The sequence below is a fragment of the Magallana gigas genome, chromosome 2 (genome assembly GCF_963853765.1).
Source record: "Magallana gigas chromosome 2, xbMagGiga1.1, whole genome shotgun sequence".
Taxonomy (NCBI): Eukaryota; Metazoa; Mollusca; class Bivalvia; order Ostreida; family Ostreidae; genus Magallana; species Magallana gigas.
Window position 1 is genome coordinate 34756973 of NC_088854.1, and position 19932 is coordinate 34776904.

Consider the following 19932-nt stretch of genomic DNA (forward strand, 5'->3'; position numbering starts at 1 on the left):
TATGTCTTAACAAAACATTTTTTGTATAAATAATACAAAGAAAAAAAAGGTCTAAATTTTCGCACTTTTTGGAATCCTGTCTTTTTACCCCTACCTATTACTAAATAGAAATGTTTTAGATAGTGTTTTGTAAAGTGTATTAGCCCTGAAGATTTGAGCAAAAGTGGTTAAGAAATGAGCAAGATGTTAAGCTTCAAAGTTCATGTCTAGGAAGAATAAAATAAAATTAAAAAAAAATAAGAACAATCTTAACCAGCACAATAATAAGAAGGTCTTAAAGACAGAGAAAATAAGCACTGCCTTCAAATTTACCTGTCAGTGTGCCCCTGTCAATCAACTGAATTGAGGCTCCAGATTGGATGTTAGAAAATGATTGACATTCGTTTACTCATCCTGTGTATACCATGTCTAGCCACGCGACGATTGTGCAATTAACTTTTGTCTTTAGATGGATACCATGACGATAAAACGCCATGTCTTTATAATAGCGAGCGCAGCAAGGCGTGTGTGAATAGAAAATTCGGACTATTTGCACATTCATTCAACAGATTTTTTTGGCGTCAGTAAATCGGACCAGTAATGCCTTGTTTTAATCGTCCCAGTAGTTCCCTGTAATTATGGTTTCCCATTTCACACTCTCACGAGAACAAGATAAAAGACTATCAGTATGTACATGCATTGTAAATAACACAACGCCAATTTCCATTACTTTTAAGACTAACGGAGTTATCGTCCTTTCGAGTGACGTCACAATGGATTTCTTGCACATTGATCCGATAGAATTTTTCGGAGTCAGTAAATTTCGACCTTCAATGCAATTCCTCAATGTCGGCCGATCTCACTAGACTGGATACCATCTCGCGAGAATCAAAGTAAAACTTTTGAGAAACAGATAAATTGTGTAATTTCCAGAACATCATGCTTTTTAAGTAAACAATCAATATTTTTCGCGTAGTTTTTTCTATTGTGTTTTCAAAGAGACAGACTACACTTGACGGACGTGAACTTTGACGTCACAATAAGGGGAAACAACTCTAAGTAGTTATTGTAAATCTGCTGAAATATAAATACCAAAATCTTCTCAAAATCTTGCAGAGCTAACGAATCGAGACATTTCTTCAGAGATAGGAAACAGCTGTAACTTGCTCTCATTTGGATGAATGCTCACATTTATTTTATTTACTGTATTTACGGTAATTTCCAGGAGCGTTTTTTTAAATGGGGCGTAGCAACATCATTCAAAAAATCTTCACAAGCAAAAAGAAAAATAAAATTCTCAAAATCAGGAAAATTCTAATCAGGGTGAGGAATGGGGAGTGCGTGGTATGCCTTTAGCTCTTTAGCTGCTCAAAAGTGTCTTTATTTTCACTACTATTTACGGTATAACATGCTACCGGGGGATCCATTTTCCTTATGTGATCAACAAATTTTTTATATGTAAATTTGATTTCTATTTAAACGGGGGAGGGGGATTCTGTGATAAGTCAATTTTTATTTGTTTAAGAAAAATGTCTGCTGCAAGAAAAGAGGAAATATTATGTTAAAACAGTATGTTAAAATCTTTATTATTCAACAACATTTTATCTGGGATAAATTCTATACTGGCGTGCGACCAGTATATAAACAATCTGATCAAAATCAGATTTTTGATCCGCTCCGACAAATTCTGATGTCGCTACACTTTGTTCAGCGACTATCAGAATTTCGGAGCGTTATTAAGATCTGATTTTAATCAGATTGGTATATAAATAAATAAAAAATCTTATGAATTATGAATAATAAAAATTTACTGGAAAATTGGTATATTTATTTTATTTTGCGTTCTTCATTTACGTGTACTTAACGTCACTACTTTTATTTTTATTGATTTATCATTATTCATTTTTGATCACCTGCTGCGCTCGCCCCAACGGTCGCACCGTTAAACATATTAAAAAGAAACTACTGTTGAAAGCGATTAAATTAAATTGAATTTTCTGCTCTTGAAAATTGTGAAAGATGTGAATAAAAAATTAATAACATACTTGGTTTATGTACCACACCAAACGCACTGATCACCTGCAGTCTGTCAAAATCACGTTGCGCCGATCATCTATGAGAACTTTCTTTTATTAATAAAGATGTTTGTGAATAATTGAGAATACAGAATTTAATTAAATCAAATATTGCGTCCATGATTTATAACTTTAGTTATCATATTTCTTTGCGAATTTTCACAACCAAAACCGGAAAAGAAACAAGTACAGACAACTCTGGAACATGCGCAGCAGGTAGAATCGTGCACTTTAGCAGCTGATCAGAGAAGTAATACAAACATATATTGTATAAGTGTTGCATTAGTATTTGAGTACGGTACAATGATAACATATTGCTTAAAACATTGCGATAAACTCTCACTAGATCCTGTCAGAAACTTGTTTAAACAAACAAAAGATTTTGGCCATGTTGCACGTGGTTATTTCATGCTTTTTATTCATCTCAACGATTGACAATTTGCTTTTCCAAGTACATTTATAAATACAATATTTTTCAAGATCATCGAAAAAACTCCGTTGAGAGCATCTTAACACCCCGTGTATATAGACATGTATACACAAGCGAGTGTGTTTCCCTCGGAGCTTCACACCTTTATCAACATATGCTCCACCCCCACCTGAACTTACCTGAGGTAAACCACCCGGTTAAAAACCTCGGCCTTTACTTATGATAATTTTAACATTTAACATGCCTCATTTTAAAAATTTGATAGTTATATTTTTCATTCCCCCTTTTTTCAAAGTTTGAAATCCTAATATTTTGAAAACAGTAAGAGATTGAAATAAGTTGTTGCTTACAATATTTTTTATTATAGCATGAAGTATCTATTTCAAAATATTTAAGTTTAATGATATAATCAAAAAATAAAATACATACAAGGGTCCTTTTTTTTTTACTTTGCATGTATAAGTAAAGTAGTATATGAACAGGAAGTCCAAAAGGGGACATACAGGAGAACTAAAGATTTGCTATAATTAAACATTAAATTTTTATACATTTTTTCTGTTTCAAAAAAAATCGCCAATGAAACTTTTTCGAGAAGAAAATAATAATGAACTAACGTTACTCATGATCTCATTGCGAGCAACGAGGATGTCTTCCGTCCAATTTTCAGAGTGTGAAATAAAACCTTGACTTTAATATTTGAAAACCAAACATGATCTAAAAGTGGGGGCACAGATGTCATTCAAAGGGTCTGAGGTTATTTAGTATCAAAAGTAAGAACTGGGGATGATGAGTATGAGATCCTTTTTGGCCCCTAATTTAAGGGTCTTTTGATTCTAAACACATCTTGCTCAACAAGTGTTGTGAAATATGCTACAGTTCTTGAGATATATTATCTCCTTATTGAGGCCATTTATTTAATTTTAAGGCTGAATGTTGTTCAGAACATCATCTTCTTCTCTTTATTGCCTTTCAAAATACTTGTCCTTTTTGAGATATAAATATATGATAGAAGTTTTGGATTTCTAGCCCCTTTAAAACCCCTAATTATGAAACGCAATAGGCTAGCTTTAATGTCTTTTGAGCCAGACAAATACAGTACCCGCAACGTTATTTTTTACAAGATAAACGATAGGATAGGATTCACGCATGAAAGGATAGGATTAACGCACGATAGAACAGTATACACGCACGAAAGGATATGATTAACGCACGATAGAACAGTATACACGCACGATATGATAGGATTAATACATGATAGGAAAGGATAAACGATGTTCATGATAAACGTATGATCGCTTTAAACGATATTTACAAACAAAATGATAATGACAGAATTTGAGAGAGAACACGTACAAATAAAGATATACGTGGAATTTATTTTTAGTAACAATTGCCGAGTTGTTAATCATCGCTGCATCATTTATAGAATGTATAAAAATGACCAGTTATTTTTTTTTTCAACTAAAATTATGAGCTTTAATGATCAATAAATTTTCTGTTTTGTTAAAATTGTTTTCATTACCGAACACTTTATAGCCGATCGCCGCGAATATTTCAGCCCGAGATTAAATCACTCGGAAAATAGCGGGTTTAATTATTATATAAATCCAACTCTTGTATAGAGTAAATATAAAATCTATCATAACTAATTTCTTTCTGTATAAGAAAATAATGCATTAAAAACGAATTATTACAGACAGGTTAAATAAATATTTACGCAGATACACATTCCGCGTACGATTTGTTAACATTGATTTCATTTCCACACACCCTAGCTGATTGCCGAGAACATTTCAGCCTGAAATCAAATATCACACGGAAAATTACGGGTTCAAAATACAACTCGGGTTTTACTTAAATATAAATTATATCATAAATAGTTTTGTTTCTGTAAAATACGATGCAACAAAATTATATTGCATACAACTTAATGTTTACGCAGGTATACACTCTGCGTACGATTTAATATATTCGATTTACAGGTAAATATGTTACCTTGTTCCGATGAACTTCGTTTTTCATTTTCAATGTTAACAGATATGATTTACATATAATATTGGTTAATTTTGATCTAAATAGTTTTGTTTCTGTAAAATACGATGCAACAAAATTATATTGCATACAAGTTAATGTTTACGCAGGTATACACTCTGCGTACGATTTAATATATTCGATTTACAGGTAAATATGTTACCTTGTTCCGATGAACTTCGTTTTTCATTTTCAATGTTAACAGATCTGATTTACATATAATATTGGTTAATTTTGATCTAAAAAATTAGTATCCTGACGGAATGTTGGATAGGATTTTACAATTCTTGTTCGATAAATATTCGTATACGGCGCACCGAACGAGTTGCAACTTAGTTATAAATTTACTTGCTTATGAAAAGGCACGAAACGATTAACAAGATAGGATAAACTGAAGAATTGTTGAAATTAAACGATAAACCTGATAGGATTCACGCACGATAGGATAGGATTAACGCACGATAGAACAGTATACACGCACGATAGGATAGCATTAACGCACGATAGAACAGTATACACGCACGATACGATAGGATTGATACACGATACGATAGGATAGGATTGTAAAAAATAACGTTGCGGGTACTGTATGAATGGCACATCTACAATCTCTTTTCTATAATCCCTGAAAGTTTGAACTTGATATCTTTTATGGTTTAGGAGGAGTTTCCAGGACAAGCTGACCCTTTAAAAATCGCTAAAATGTCAAAAACGGAAGTGACATCATCAATAAAAAAAATATGTATATGTACTATTAAGTTTAAATGAACATCTATCGGATCTGAAAGTTTTGTGAAAATTGATTAAGCTATCTCTGAGAAATTGCCTGCACAAAAATGCATAAGAAAAAAAAATAGTAATAGGGAAAAAGAAACAAAGCAATAACAACAAGGGTTTCCGCTGGAAACGGAAGACCTTAAAAAGAACAAAAACAATAGGTTTTTTCAACCGAAAAAGCTATAATGATAGTTTTATGATATTTTTTTAATATTTTTTAAGAGGACTGATATATAAGTATTCCAATTATCAGGTCCTATTATTAAGACTGTCAACAATTTGTTGTAGTAGAATTCATTCTCTTCTCAATCACTAAATGGTTTTAAAATGCACTGTAAACATTTTTCTTTTGACCATATATAAATTTAATTAATTTCTCTAAACTATACTTTTTCAGAAAAACATTTTTAAAAGTGAAGAAAAATTACTATTTGTGTTAGAATAGGACAAGGTCAGACCTTGTATTTAGAAGTATCAAACATTAACTGCATCATATGAAAAAAATAATAAGAAATAGATAATGTATTCAATTAAATTCAAGGTGGGTAGTGTTTATCTTCAATTACATTTTCAAGAATATGATGTTGACCTGTAGAAACTTGTCTTTTTCAGACTTTTGGGGAAAGGACAATGGGTATAATGGCATGGTTAATGCCTGTGCTAATAGCATTGTCTGTCACAGGCACAATGAATGGTACTGCTCTGAGTATGTCCAGGTAATTCTTACAGATCGAGTTATATACTGAGAGCTTCATTTGTATACTGGCTTGCATGTCTGCATGTAAACTATATTGCTTATATATTATTGCTGCAGTTCAGCCATGATTTCATATTTTACATTACTGAAACAGCATCTGCTCTGAAATCACTGAACAGAATTCATGGAATTTAAGTGGGCCTTAATAACACATTGTGTAGAAGTCTATTCCTATAGTTTTCTGGGACACCTATTGAAATTACAAATTCGGTCATTAGAAAATTCATATGCTTTGGAAACATTTTGTTAATGCAATTTGATTCTCTTAAACAGCTGAATAGAATTTTATGAAAATTTAATTTGTCCTTAGATAATAGATTTCAGTTTTGCATGCAAAAAAAGTGAATGCAGAAAACTATTTTTTCATAATTTTGCCTTATGTTTAATTTTTTGTTGTATTTAATGTATCTATTATCCCCAAAATATTGTAATGTAGATTTTTTCCCTGTGGTGTTAAAACTGATAAGAGTCTGTTGTTATTGTTGCATGTAGTCTTATGTAGGCTTTGAAGTTGTCATTCATGCACCATCATGAACAGCAATTGTTTTTCTTAAGAAATACAGATCTGGAGAAAATATTCCACAAATTTAAAAAAAGTATCACATTCCTGCAGAATCTCTAAGAAAGCATAAAGAACACCAGAAATCTTATTATGCTCCATACAACAAGTTGCCAGATGGATAGTGTTTATGACTTGTCTGTCAGTCCTTTTTTAGCTGACCTGAGCTGAAGGCTCAAGTGAACTTTTCTGATCACTTTTTATCTGGTTCCAGTCTGTCTGTCTGTATACTTTTTGGGAGTTGATTTTTTTCTGGCAAACTAGAAATGAAACAGTGTTTGGACCGAAGCACAAATCATCATCGCTGACAAGAATAAGTTCTCAAAAATAATCGATAAATTCGATGTAATGTATGCTGAAGCATTTTTTAAAAGGAAACTTATTTATAAATACCTTGAAAATAGTCAGAGTTTAAATAGTACGAACAATTAAGATATTTTTTTTCAGTTATATGTATTCCGACGCAAGAGTTTAATATAGTCTCGCTCAACCATTGGCTGTCTCCGTAAATCTCCAACAAGCAGAGAGTCAGTCTATATTTAGAGGTCACATCATCAAGTTATCACGTGACCTGGTGTTGGCAGAGAGTACCTCTAGGTAGCAATGGAGACAGCAGATGGTTGAACGAGACTAGAGTTCATGATTGCTTGGATTCATACAATTTTTTGAAATATTTCTATTACTGATACATAGTTTGATGGAATCACTTCTATTCTTAAATATTACACAACATGAATACAAAGGGTTTTTTCAAAATTCTTGTCGGAAAACTTGTATTGAAGCATCCCCAGGTAGTGTAAATTCAAGTTTGTTCAAATCATAATCCCTGGGGGTAGGGTAGGGGCTCAGTAGTAATACAGTGGGGCTTCAGATATCTTAATGCTAAATATCTGAATGCTGCAGTGTACATATTATTATGTTCAAGAACAGATTTTTATATGTTATTGACTCATACATCCGGAATTTTGTGTTTCGGATCTGGATGGTCTGTTTTTACTACAAAACACTGCTTAACTATAAATTTTGATTAATTTAACTGAATCGTAAAATTTAATGAGACTCCGCTTAAAAGAATAGAAAGATTATGCCTGTCAATTGAGTGTCACACCTTTTTCTCTGCTAGACCCATGTGTAGCTTGAATAAACACTGTGACTTCCAAAATCCCTTTTAAATATTACCGACAGTGATTAGACAGGATAAGTGACACCTCACAGCACATTGCTTGGGTATCTTTACATTATGCACCTGTCAAGCGCAATCACTTTTTAAAACACCCCTCTATTTCAAAGGATGGATGTGCTTAATAAATCTGGAAAGTTTTTCATTGCTCTGTGGTTTTTATATGAAATAAAGTTATTGTTATCTCACAAATGTCTTGTAAGATTAAGTCAAAACCCGAAATATTAAAGGAACAAAATGGAAAGAATGTTTACTGATGAGAAGTGCATTGATGGAAAATTTTTTGACATGTCTAGAAATAGATTGTTAAAAACCTAACGTAATTTATAAATTTCCCTTGAGATAATTATCTCTGAGCATCATACTTACCTGTTAGAGTTTATAATACGAGGGTTGTTCGGAAAATTTTGAGACATTTACTCTTATTTCCTTGGGGGAAAAAAGAAACCCTTGAAATTTCACCAAAACGTACACCAGCATAGAGTTTATCAATGTGAAAAGTTTCGTGTCCATAACATGATTAGATCATTCCTGGTAAACGGACCATCTTGCCTTCGTCCAGTGACCTGGCGCAACCGCAAACTTACCGCAACGTCATTTTAACGCCTCTCATTGATCCTATGTTTTAAACACCAAACAAACAAAGGGATATTAGAATTAATTCTTCATTTCTCATCTTTTGTTTACATTACAAGATGTCAACATTCACATATTCTCTCCATTCTTGATTTTTGGGAAGAAATCGGGTTATTTCTAACCAAAAGTCAAATAATTGTGAAATGTCTCCTACAGTCATTCTGTGTACATATTTCAGAACTGTTGACATCATTAGTGTGCGAAAAGTACTTGAAATTTAGTTACTTTGTCTGAATTATAGCTAAACGATTAGTAAAAGAAGACGATAAACTGAAGCCCTCTATACCTTGCCATCGTATATTTTTTGTTAAAGCAGTTGGGTGCCCTGAAAAGGTTTTTTCCGAAATTTCCACCAATTTGATGTATATTTGCTGCGCCGCCTTGACCGTCAAAATTCAATTTACAGTCGTTGTCAGATTTCTATTGCTTGGTAAATATATCTGTACCATATCCATATTTCAACTCGAACAGAAGTGAAAATTGATCAAAAGTTCGTCACGATGAATAGCAAAATGAACATATATAATCTGAATTCTTTTATTATAAACTGTTACTTTGCGGCCACGTAGATAGACGATGTTTTAGTTTTATTATTCTCCGAGTTTATTCTTGCGCCGGTTACCCCGACACCGATTTGTTTATCTACCGTTGAAAACAAAATATTGAACATTTTTTAAATGTTTTTTGTTTAATTAATTGTTAAGGTTTCATAAATGTTCATGCCAATTTTCACCCTAATTCGTCACTTAGGAAGGGAAATATCCATTTTGTCTCAATAATTTCCGAACAACCATCGTACATTCCGGAATTTGTTACCACCCCTGAGTCAAATTTTAAACACTCCCCAAACCTTAACAGCGCCCCCTATTCCAGCGCATGCTCATCTTTATTCAAGTGGGGAGGTTGGGAGGGAGTCTAACAGGTAAGTATGATGCTCGGAGATAATTATCTCAAGGGAAATTTGTAATTTCCTTCGCATCATTCCTACCTATTAGAGTTTACGATAGCTACAGATTTTGAAGCTAAAAGGTGGGTGTAGTAAGTAAGTGCCTCACCAAAACGAAAATGTCTTATAAATTGAAAGAAAGATAAGAAAGAACTTACCTCTGAGGGTTATTCTGAGTGAGCAGCTGCCATCACAGCTCTTCCAAAGGAAGCATTCCTACACATATCTCTCATGTAGAAGGATGTAAAAGTATTCTCTGATTTCCAAGATGCAGCTTCCATGATGTCTTCGATGGGTGTTCCTTGAAACAGTGGCCAAGATGATGAGAAACTTCTTACATTGTGTGCTCTCACCCCCTCCAAACTTTTATCTGTGTAAGCTATCTTTATAGTATTAACAATTCATTTAGGTATTGAATCTTTAGAAGCTGGATTGTGCTGGTTTTTTAGCTCACCTGAGCCATAATATTTTGAACCCCCTCATCAAAGGGAATTGGAAATTGGAGGGGGGTTCATTATATCGCGGCCATGATATTTTGTACCCCCTCACAAATGGGAATTGGAAGTAGGAGGGGGGGGGGGGGGGGTCATTATATCACGTCCATAATATTTTGAACCCCTTTCCAATGGCAGTCTTCACGGAAAAGAAAAAACATCACTGGACATTTGGACAGTCAGTTTAAAATATTTAACATATCAAATGAATCAATAAACACATAACACATTAAACAATTAACAAAATTTATTCTTCTCTTTAAACAATTTCAAACTATTTATTTTCTCTCGGAGGTAGTCTTCAAGATATTTATTTCCCCCTTCCCCCCAAACACAGCTTGGATCTTATTAAATAATTTCCTCCAAAATGTTATTCTTATCTTCATCTGTTGTGCTTCGTTTTCTTCGTCCTGTAATGACTAATGTTTCGCTCTGCTCGGTCTCGACTTTTAAAGACTCCATCTTTCTTCAAACGCTTGAATTAAATGAACGTCTTCCTACCAAAGTCACATGTACTCATCACTGATGCAATCTAACCCAGAATAAGAGGCACACTTGTCTACAATCAGTCATTCCAGTCCAAAGGATCCCCAATGACCCCATTGAAATATTTTAGACGCATAATGGCGGAAGTATGTTTTGAAACAATCATGTTTTTATTAACAGGTTTTGGTACTAAGTAAAGCATCTATACAATCAAATAGAAAATATAAAGTTTGAAACCCAACCAAAACAAACTTTGGACAAACGAACTGATTTTACCGGTTAGTGCTTGGACCATGATATTTTGAACCCCCTCTCCAAAGGGAATTTGAACGGGGGGGGGGGGGGGGGGGGGGGGGGGGGTATATCACAGCTATAGTATTATATTGCGACCAGGATATTTTGAACGCCTTTAAAATGGGAATTGGAAATAGGAAGGGGGTTCATTATATGGCTGATATTATTCATTGATCTCCATTATCTCTACTACTATATTTAAATAATAAACTCGATTTTTTGGGTTATAATACTGAGTAATCTTTTGTTTTATATATTTTAAATATCATTGGTACTTGAAGATTACCAATTTGTTTTTATTTTTTTTCAACCAAGCTTCATTAATTAATAATCAACGAAAATTCCTTTAAAAAATCCAGAAATCATCTGCATTTTTTTGATTTTACAATCTTTTGCATTAGCAATTCAGGCTTGGGGTGAATTACATTGTAAAGTAATGCATTACATTACCATTACTTCATGAATTTGGGCATTATATTACCATTACCATTACTTGATTTTCTTGAAGTAATGCATTACATTACCATTACATGAGTAAAGTAATGCATTACCATTACCATTACTTTGTTTTTAAAAAGTAAAGCTAATAAAGAGTTTTTGCAAATGTTTCAAATATAAAACACTCTTTAAGGTATTCGATGTATAACGACCATATTTTGTACTTAATAGATGAATGGTCCGATATTCCTAATCATGATATCATTTTGAAGGTGTTATCAAATAAAAATACTCCACCAAAGGAATTTTCAAAATCTTAATTATGGTCCAACTAATTACACCTTGAATTTTGCATTGAAGTCTATGGGCAACGTATATTTTATTAAGATATTGTAAAAAGTAGCTTAAAATTTCTTTGTACTGAGGACACTTTAAGACAAAAGATTGCTGTTGCACTTTATGATCAAAGTTTCAAAGGGTTCATCTTTAACTGCATCCTGTTAGTTTGAAAATCTTCCCAGCTATACTAAATAAATGTTTTACAGGAGCAGTCGAAGCTTGGACTGAAAAGTACTGTTTGACGATCATATTAAGTGCAATAATAGAAAAAAATACATGAATCTTGTATTTTCTATCAGTCCAAACTAATGTACAGTGTACTTAATATGAGAGAGAGAGAGAGAGAGAGAGAGAGAGAGAGAGAGAGAGAGAGAGAGAGAATAAGTAAGTAAAATTATTTTCAAATGGGTTATAATATTGGAAGTGATATTGCTTTTCATCATGGATGGACAGTGCATTCATTTTGCTTTTAAAGGTGCATGTCTGTCTCCTATTCTTTTGGGACATAGCGAAGGGAAGGGGATTTGGGTGTTTAGCACTTCTTATAACAAAAGATTGTTTTGATACGTAGAATATCCTGGGGGCTTAGTGTGTTGTTGACACATTTCTTATTGAATTGCAAACTAATTGGAGTAAACTGTTTAAATGATTAGAAACTCTTAATAACAACACTCTTGAAAATGTTATGAAACTGTGCTGTTATATTTAGTAATATTAACAATTCAAAAATGAATTTAAAAAAAATCTTTTTTCATAATACAATTAAAACATTTTTATCTCAAGAATTATTTCTTTCTTGAAGTTCTTAAAATAATTTAGCATTATATTCACAGGAGGCTCTTTAGTGTATGTTTCCACAATATCACATTTGCATGGATACACTCAGAAACGATGATACAAATACTTGTAAATTTTCATTGAAAATTTGCTATATATTCTGTTCATCAAAGAAAATACGGGAGCTCAGTGCATTTAATTTGAAAAATTCAGAGAGTTTCGAATGTCAACACGGTGCGTGAATTTGAAGCGAGTAAAAAATGTTGGTGAAAAAGTGTTGAATTCTTCATTAATATGAATTAAATTTTTAGATGAAAGGTATCTACAGCCTCAAAATGGTTTGTTATGAATAATTTAACTGTTATTTTCAATACAGCTTCATTAATTTTCTCCAAAATCATTTCGGATCTATTATGCAATTTTTTGCTTCATTACGGGTATATGGGAGGCATTTTGACTGTGGTGAAGACCTGTCCCGAGACACAGTTAGATTATTCTAACTAAGCAGAGTGTAGTGAATTGTAGGCTTAAAGCTTGGTTATGTAAATGTCAACAATACCGTGTGTCAATGTATCTTTCGTAAATGTCCATTATCATATGCAATGTCAACCAGTGCACGCACGGGTCAAAGTCTAGTGAAAACATATAAATCATTTTTGTCCCCCGCCGCAACGCGGAGTGGGGACATAGAAATGCCGGGCGTCCGTCCGTGTGTCCGTCCGTCACACTTTTTTGTAAGCGCTCTCATGCCTACAAATTTTGACGGATTTTCATTAAATTTATACCAAATGTTTATACCACTTTTACCTTGGTCAAGTTCGAAAATCAGCATTGATCGATACTTTTTGTTGGAGTTATGGGACTTTGACCACAATAATGACTCCATTTTATCCAAAAATTGACATTGAAAGCGCTCTCCTGCATACCGTAATCCGGTGAATATAATACGCAGTAGTGTACAATACGCACCCCCCACTTTGGGCCTAAAAATGGTGAAAAAAAGCTTGTTGGGATGTATAATGCGCATAAAAAAAATCGACCAAACGGTAATCTTGAGTATCAACAAAGCAGTTATACTTTGTATGCACGCTCAACTTCATCGCGGGAATACGCTACCGGATATAAGAAAAACACAATATTTTCTTAGATACGGATTTATTGTAACTAATACATCGCGGTAATATCTTTAATTCATAATCAATGTTTTAAATAGACCTAGTATTAAATATTCTACTGTAAATAAAATCAACTACTTTTAGCAAGCGTTATATAATTGTTTAGTCATTACAATCCCTGTGAAGTGAAAAACGGACGATGTACAGGTATGGAGATAACGGACCTAATTAAATTCTTAAATGACTCCGATCAAAGTGATCAATTAGAGGCCTGGAACATAATAAAATATATGCACAAATAGTTGTGTTGTGTATAGTACACATAGCCTAAGGGGGGTGTCTGAGATACCCAAGGTGTCAAGCGTTAGCGGTAGGGGAGCACAACAATGGCTTCAATTACTGGAATAGGTTATAGAATTATTTATACTCATAATTATTTGTAATAAATTAATTAGCATTACATGAAAATGGTTAAAATGAGCCAAATGGTGTGTAAGCTGTTTTCAAAGATCGGTTACAAATAGCATGTGGCCATCCAAGTCTGCATTCTATTAATAACAGCTGTAATGGCGGCGTACACGGAGATAAAGAATAGGCAGTTCAAATTAATTTCTATAGGCCATTTTGAAACAGTTTATTTATTAACAGACTTAAAGTGTACATTTTCTTTAATCACATACTATAACAATGATTTCCTAAGGGTTAAATAATAATATATATGTGATAATTAAGTAATGTTACGATGTATAGCGGGGTATCGGTCCTGTCTGTGAACAGCATAGGTAATACGGCAGTATGATACCCCGTGCTTCAGCTAGGGAAAAAATATGTCCAAATCCTATAAGGATGTATAATACGCACCCCTTTCTCACGGTAAAAAATGCTGGGAAAAAAGTGCGTATTATATTCACCGGATTACGGTACAAATTTTGACGGATTTTCATTAAATTTATACCAAATGTTTATACCACTAATACCTTGGTCAAGTTCCTAAATCAGCCTTGGTCAATAGACTCGATACTAGTATACTGCTTGACCAGCGGGGGACCCAGGAATTCTATTCTTGTCGTTTCTGGCATAGCCCAATGTACCAGATAAGAAATGAATTTGCTGCACACACAAGAAAGGACAATTGCTAAGCAATGCAGTTTATGCTATATTTGGATAATTAAAATATCCTGAGTTGTTCTTTATATATAAATCGTCAAACTACATAAGCTTCCGAGTATTTTTGGATAAAATGGAGTCATTGACAAACAGTTTATTAAGTTAGCTGAGAATGCAATTGGGTTCTTTTTTAAATATCTCATATTGAACTTTAAAAAGTTAAAATAATTATTTGTTATATATATTAAAGTATCAAGTATCAATTATTTCGACTAATCCCTGAGCAATTTTTTTTCAAGGTGCATTAACATCAACGATATCAACACACTTTGATATTTTTTTATTTTTTTCAAAGTGTGTTGACTTGGTCCCAAAATTCATGCATTTTGAATTTTTTTTTCGAAGTTTGTAATTTTTCAAAGTGCATTGTAACACTGCTATTTATACACCAGATATGGTCTTTAAAGTTTTACATTTTACAAAATAGTGCCTGAGGAAAGTGAAAACTTGTGGCATGTCGAAGAACATTAATTCATTCGCAAATTCAAATTTAATCAATAATTACATTATTTACTACACATTGACTTTACTTTCCTTTCCTATTAAATATTTCATTAGTTTCAAGCAATATTATTTGTACAAATTTCATTAGGGTTACGCTAATTTTTAAAATTGATTTGGGGGCATCTTGGTTTTTTTTTTTGTAAAGGAAAAAAACCCCCAATAATATATATAACCACTACCTTTTTCATCTGATACATTTCTAAAAGCAACTTGATTTTGAAAACAATAAAAATTTTTTAAATGTATGTCTCATTTCTATACTTTTTGATATTGCATTTTCTATCTAGTAACCATTATATGATACATGTATCATAATTGTTTTTTAAAGAGACACTACAGCTCATCATCTTGGTTATTTCTTATTTAAAGACGCTTCAATAAAAGTATAAAAGTTATGCATGTAATAAAAGTTTGAATCTTAATTTTTACTGCAATAATAAGGCCAGCATTTTTTTTTATTAATTTTATTTTTTTTCTAAAAACTCAGAAAACCGAGCGGCGGGTTTATAAGCCTAAAAATAAAAAAATGCTGGCCTAAGCTCACTATTGTGAGGTAAAGATGGTCCAAAATTCAAAATTTATATCATAACAACTCAAACTTTGGAATTTGATTTACATCACTGTTGTCTCTTTTAGGTTATCCTGGCAGTAAATAGTTTATTTCTTTGTTGTATCTGCATGTATGCTATTGAATGTAAAAAGAAAATTTCTACTGTACATTTTTTATGTTACCTGAATCTTTCTGGTGACCTATTAATTACTATCTGTTTTTATATGTCATTGTGATTTGTGTTTCAATATTTGAATATTTTCAGCTTCCTCTCTGAAATTTTTTAGATTATCTTGACCAGACTTTGTATATAGCATCTAGAGGAAGGGAATACAAATTAAGCAAGTTATGATTCTTTAGGAACTAGGATTTTTTCTAAAAGCACATCTGTAATTTCTGCTCCCAGAACCAAAGGAATATCATTAGAACTTTTGAAATATGTACTTAGCTAGTCAAAACCCTGTAGAAAAAATAAATGAGAACAAAGTATTCTGATATTATAATGCCATGACATCGATTTATTTTGTTTTTAGAGGGAGGTTCAGAGCTAAGTCATGGGTACTTCTATTTTGTTTTGTGACAAAAAAACATTTTGTTTGATTGCTCAAGCACCTTTTTTAGCTCACTTGAGCCAAAGGCTTAAGTAAGCTTTTCCGATTAAAATTTTTCCATTGTCTGTTGTTATTGGCATTGTATTTAATGTTGTAAACTTTTAGCAATTTTAGCTCACCTAGTCGAAGTCAGGCTATTATCCCTTGATGGCGGCATCTGTGTCAGCTTTGTTGTCCGAACCTGGTTTTAGGTCACCTGAGTCGCTCAGGTGACCTATTGCAATTGGTCTTCGTCCGTCGTCCTGCATTAACAATTTTACATTTTTAACTTCTTCTTAAAAACTACCAGGCCAATCGTTACCATTTTTGGTGTGAAGCATCTCTATGGTAAGAAGAATCTAAATTGTGAAATTAATGGCTCTACCACCCCTGAGGTGCCAAGGGCGGGGCCAAATATGCAAAAAAAGCCAAATTTTCAAAAATCTTCTTCTCTACTCCCATGCATGTGAAGAAAAAACTGGTTGCATGATAATGATGTCCATGAAGCCCTCTACCAAAATTGTGAAATTTATGGCCCCTTGGTCAGGGGTTCTGGCTCTAGGGTGAGGCCAATATGGCCATATAGTAAAAATGTATTAAATCTAAGAAAATCTTCTTCTCTACTACCATATACCGTATTTTTCGGGGCATAGGCTGGTATTTTTTTTCTCCAATGCGCAAGCCCCGGCTTATCCCCCGGGATTGGCTTATCGTAGGCTCAAAGTTGAAAGAATTAAACAGTCAAATATAAAATTCACTGTTTTTAGCAGTTTATCACCAGGGTTGTTTTTTTTTTTCGTCCATTTGAACTATTGTTCGATAGTTGCAGAGACTTAGATATAACAGAGCCTGTTAGTATATACGTCCCTGATAGTTGTTCCGTTGATAATTTTTGTAATGACATTGTGAGTAATATAATGTATGGTACTGTATGTATATGAATTTTCATCAAGTAATACTTGATGAAAATTCATATTACGACAAATATTGTACACCTTAATATACAGTACTGTCAGCGCAGATCCAGTATTTAACCTCCCCTCGCAGTTATTCAATCCTTTTCGCGTTACACCATCGCGGTTACATCATCGAGGTCCTCGCTGCGGCCATGTTTAAACCGCGACGGTGTGACCTACCGTTGGACAAGTGATCAGAGATTTTTACCTGTACGCTATTAGACAATAAGACGACCACCTAACACTGCGAGTCCATCTATACTGGCCATGTCTGATGTATTGTTTTCATTTCACATAAAATAATTAGTAATACGTATTGAATGCACGTTTTCAAAACTCCTTATCAATTTTTAAAAAAAAAATTTCATTAAAGAATTGTGGATAAAGCTTTTTTAATCATTTTTATAATATAATCTAAATAAAGGAGAGGGTAAGAAGTATAAAATATTGTTTTTAGATTTTTTAATGATTTCAAAAATTTGTTTTAATTAATATCAATTTGTAGCTCATTTTACAGCAGTCTCTCGATGGTCATGTTAACCTAGTCCGTGACAGGCACATGCTACACGTTATTTACGTCAACGGCACGATATGAAAATTTTACTCAACCCTTAAAATACTAAATTATATCGATATAATTTTATGTGTTTAATATGAAGCTACAACACAAATAGTATTAGCTGCAAATATTGTTTTTTATAACCGCCCCTCCACCTCTTCAACGTTTCAAGATTGTCAAAGTAAATTGTATTTGACTTTAGCCCCAATTGTTTTACACAAAGGTATGAAACAATTGCATTGACAGGAAATCACTCTACGCTTTAACGCACAGAACACACCGGTATGTAATGAGAGTGGTGGATAATCCGTGTAACAAGTGACCATCAGGAATTCAATCTGTGTTTCAAACAATTTTACCAACAGTGATAACAATGAATAGTTATTCATTTTAGTGCAATCTTAAACTGTTAAACATGTTTAAAATGCACCCCTCTCCTCCGCAAAGAAACTGTATATAAAACCTTCAATATGAAGTAAACGAGAGAGAGAAAAAGAGAGACTGTCAATGCTTTATGACTGTTTCAATGATGTGAAACCATTGCACTCACTGGAAATCACTCTTCGCTTGAATGCACAGAATACACGGGTATGAGGCAGGGCGATAATCCATGTAACAAGCGACCACCAAGAATTCAACCTGTATATAATAGAATTTACCTAACAATAACAATAAATTATTGTTTCATTTTACTGTCATCTTAAACTGTAATGTAAAACGTGTTAAACATGTCCCCCCCACAGAGAGAGAGAGAGAGAGAGAGAAAGAGAGAGAGAATAACGTTAACAACATTAAAAACAAAATAAACTTTACAAACACAGTGTCAAGCATTAAATTAAACATCATAAACAGTGTTAAATACTTTGTTGTTTGACATACTTCTTTTTTATGCCCCCCTTCGAAGAAGGGAGGGCATATTGCTTTGCTGCTGTCTGTCGGTCAGTCAGTTGGTCGGTCCACCAACAGTTTCCGTTCATTTTCTTCGCAGAGGATGAACATATTGAAATGAAATGTGGTATACAGGTTTATCATGATAATATCTAGGTCAAGTTCGATATTGGGTATGATCGAGCAATTTTCGACAGAGTTATGGCCCTTTGACGTAGAAAAATTCCAGTTATTTGCAATTTCCACTCATTTTCTTCGCAGAGGATGAACATATTGAAATGAAATTTGGTATACAGGTTTATCATGATAATATCTAGATCAAGTTCAATATAAGGTACGATCGAGCAATTTTTTCAGAGCTATGGCCCTTGGACGTAGAAAAATTCCAGTTATCTGCAATTTCCACTCATTTTCTTTGCAGAGGATGAACGTATGGAAATGAAATTTGGTATAGAGGTTTATCATGATAATATCTAGGTCAATTTCGATATTGGGTACGATCGAGCAATTTTCGACAGAGTAATGGCTCTTGGACATAGAAAAATTCCAGTTAATTGCAGTTTTCGCTTATTTTCTTTGCAGAAGGTGCACATATTGATATGAAATTTCATATACAGGTTTATAGTAATAATGTTTAGGTCAAGTTCGATTTTTGGTATGATAGAGCCATTTTTGGCAGAGTTATACTCCTTGGACTTAGAAAAATCCAGTTATTTGCAATTTACATTCATTTTCTTTGTGGATGTTTCCAAGGGAGGCCCGGGGCATAAGTATTTCACAAACATCTCTTGTTCTTCTTTACTTAAAAACTAAAGAACGAAACTGTTTTATCATGGAAGGAGCACATGGTGCAGCTCGCGGGCTGATTTGATTGTCAGGTGAAGCACGTGGACTCAAACTTAAACTGCATGTTGTGTTCAATCACAATGTATACTGTCCCTGTTCTTTTATGAATACTAAACTTAGGAATATTTAATATAAGTATATTTCAAATGAATGCAGTGGCATTGGAAGCAAATTGAAAGGAGGGCTTAAGCGCATTACCCCCTCTCTCTCCCCCATCTCTCTCTCTCTCTCACATAAAGAGCGTAATTAAAATCTAGATTGGCAACAATCATAATAATAAGAAGCCTCTTCTGTAAGATAGGTAATGGCTGGTGTTATATGGTTAGACGAAGCTGTACACAAATTGGAGATTTTCTTTTTTCTTGAATAGGTGTGAAAACTCCTAGGGCATGTCGTTTTCTACCCTGGGTTTGTTAATCACTATACACAGGAAATGAGCGCGACTTATAATTATAGAATATATTACACAATAAAGGAAATGTGTACAAAAATAGTTTGCATTTGAATATTTCAAAAGTAATTCGAGATGCATGCATTTAATTACATGTGCAATTTCCTA

General features: G+C 33.3%; 1 protein-coding gene across 3 annotated transcripts in view; it reads left to right on the forward strand.

The window, feature by feature from the left end:
* The window catches only part of LOC105324995 (large neutral amino acids transporter small subunit 1), a 97913-nt gene that overhangs the window by 46710 nt on the left and 31271 nt on the right, over nt 1–19932 (forward strand). For 2 of the 3 annotated variants that reach the window (XM_034445883.2, XM_066076334.1), the window contains one exon: nt 5905–6008. The exons of the other annotated variant lie outside the window; for it this stretch is intronic. In XM_034445883.2, coding sequence (XP_034301774.1) covers nt 5905–6008 — 104 coding nt within the window. The remainder of the gene's footprint in view (nt 1–5904; nt 6009–19932) is intronic. 3 annotated transcript variants of the gene reach the window in all.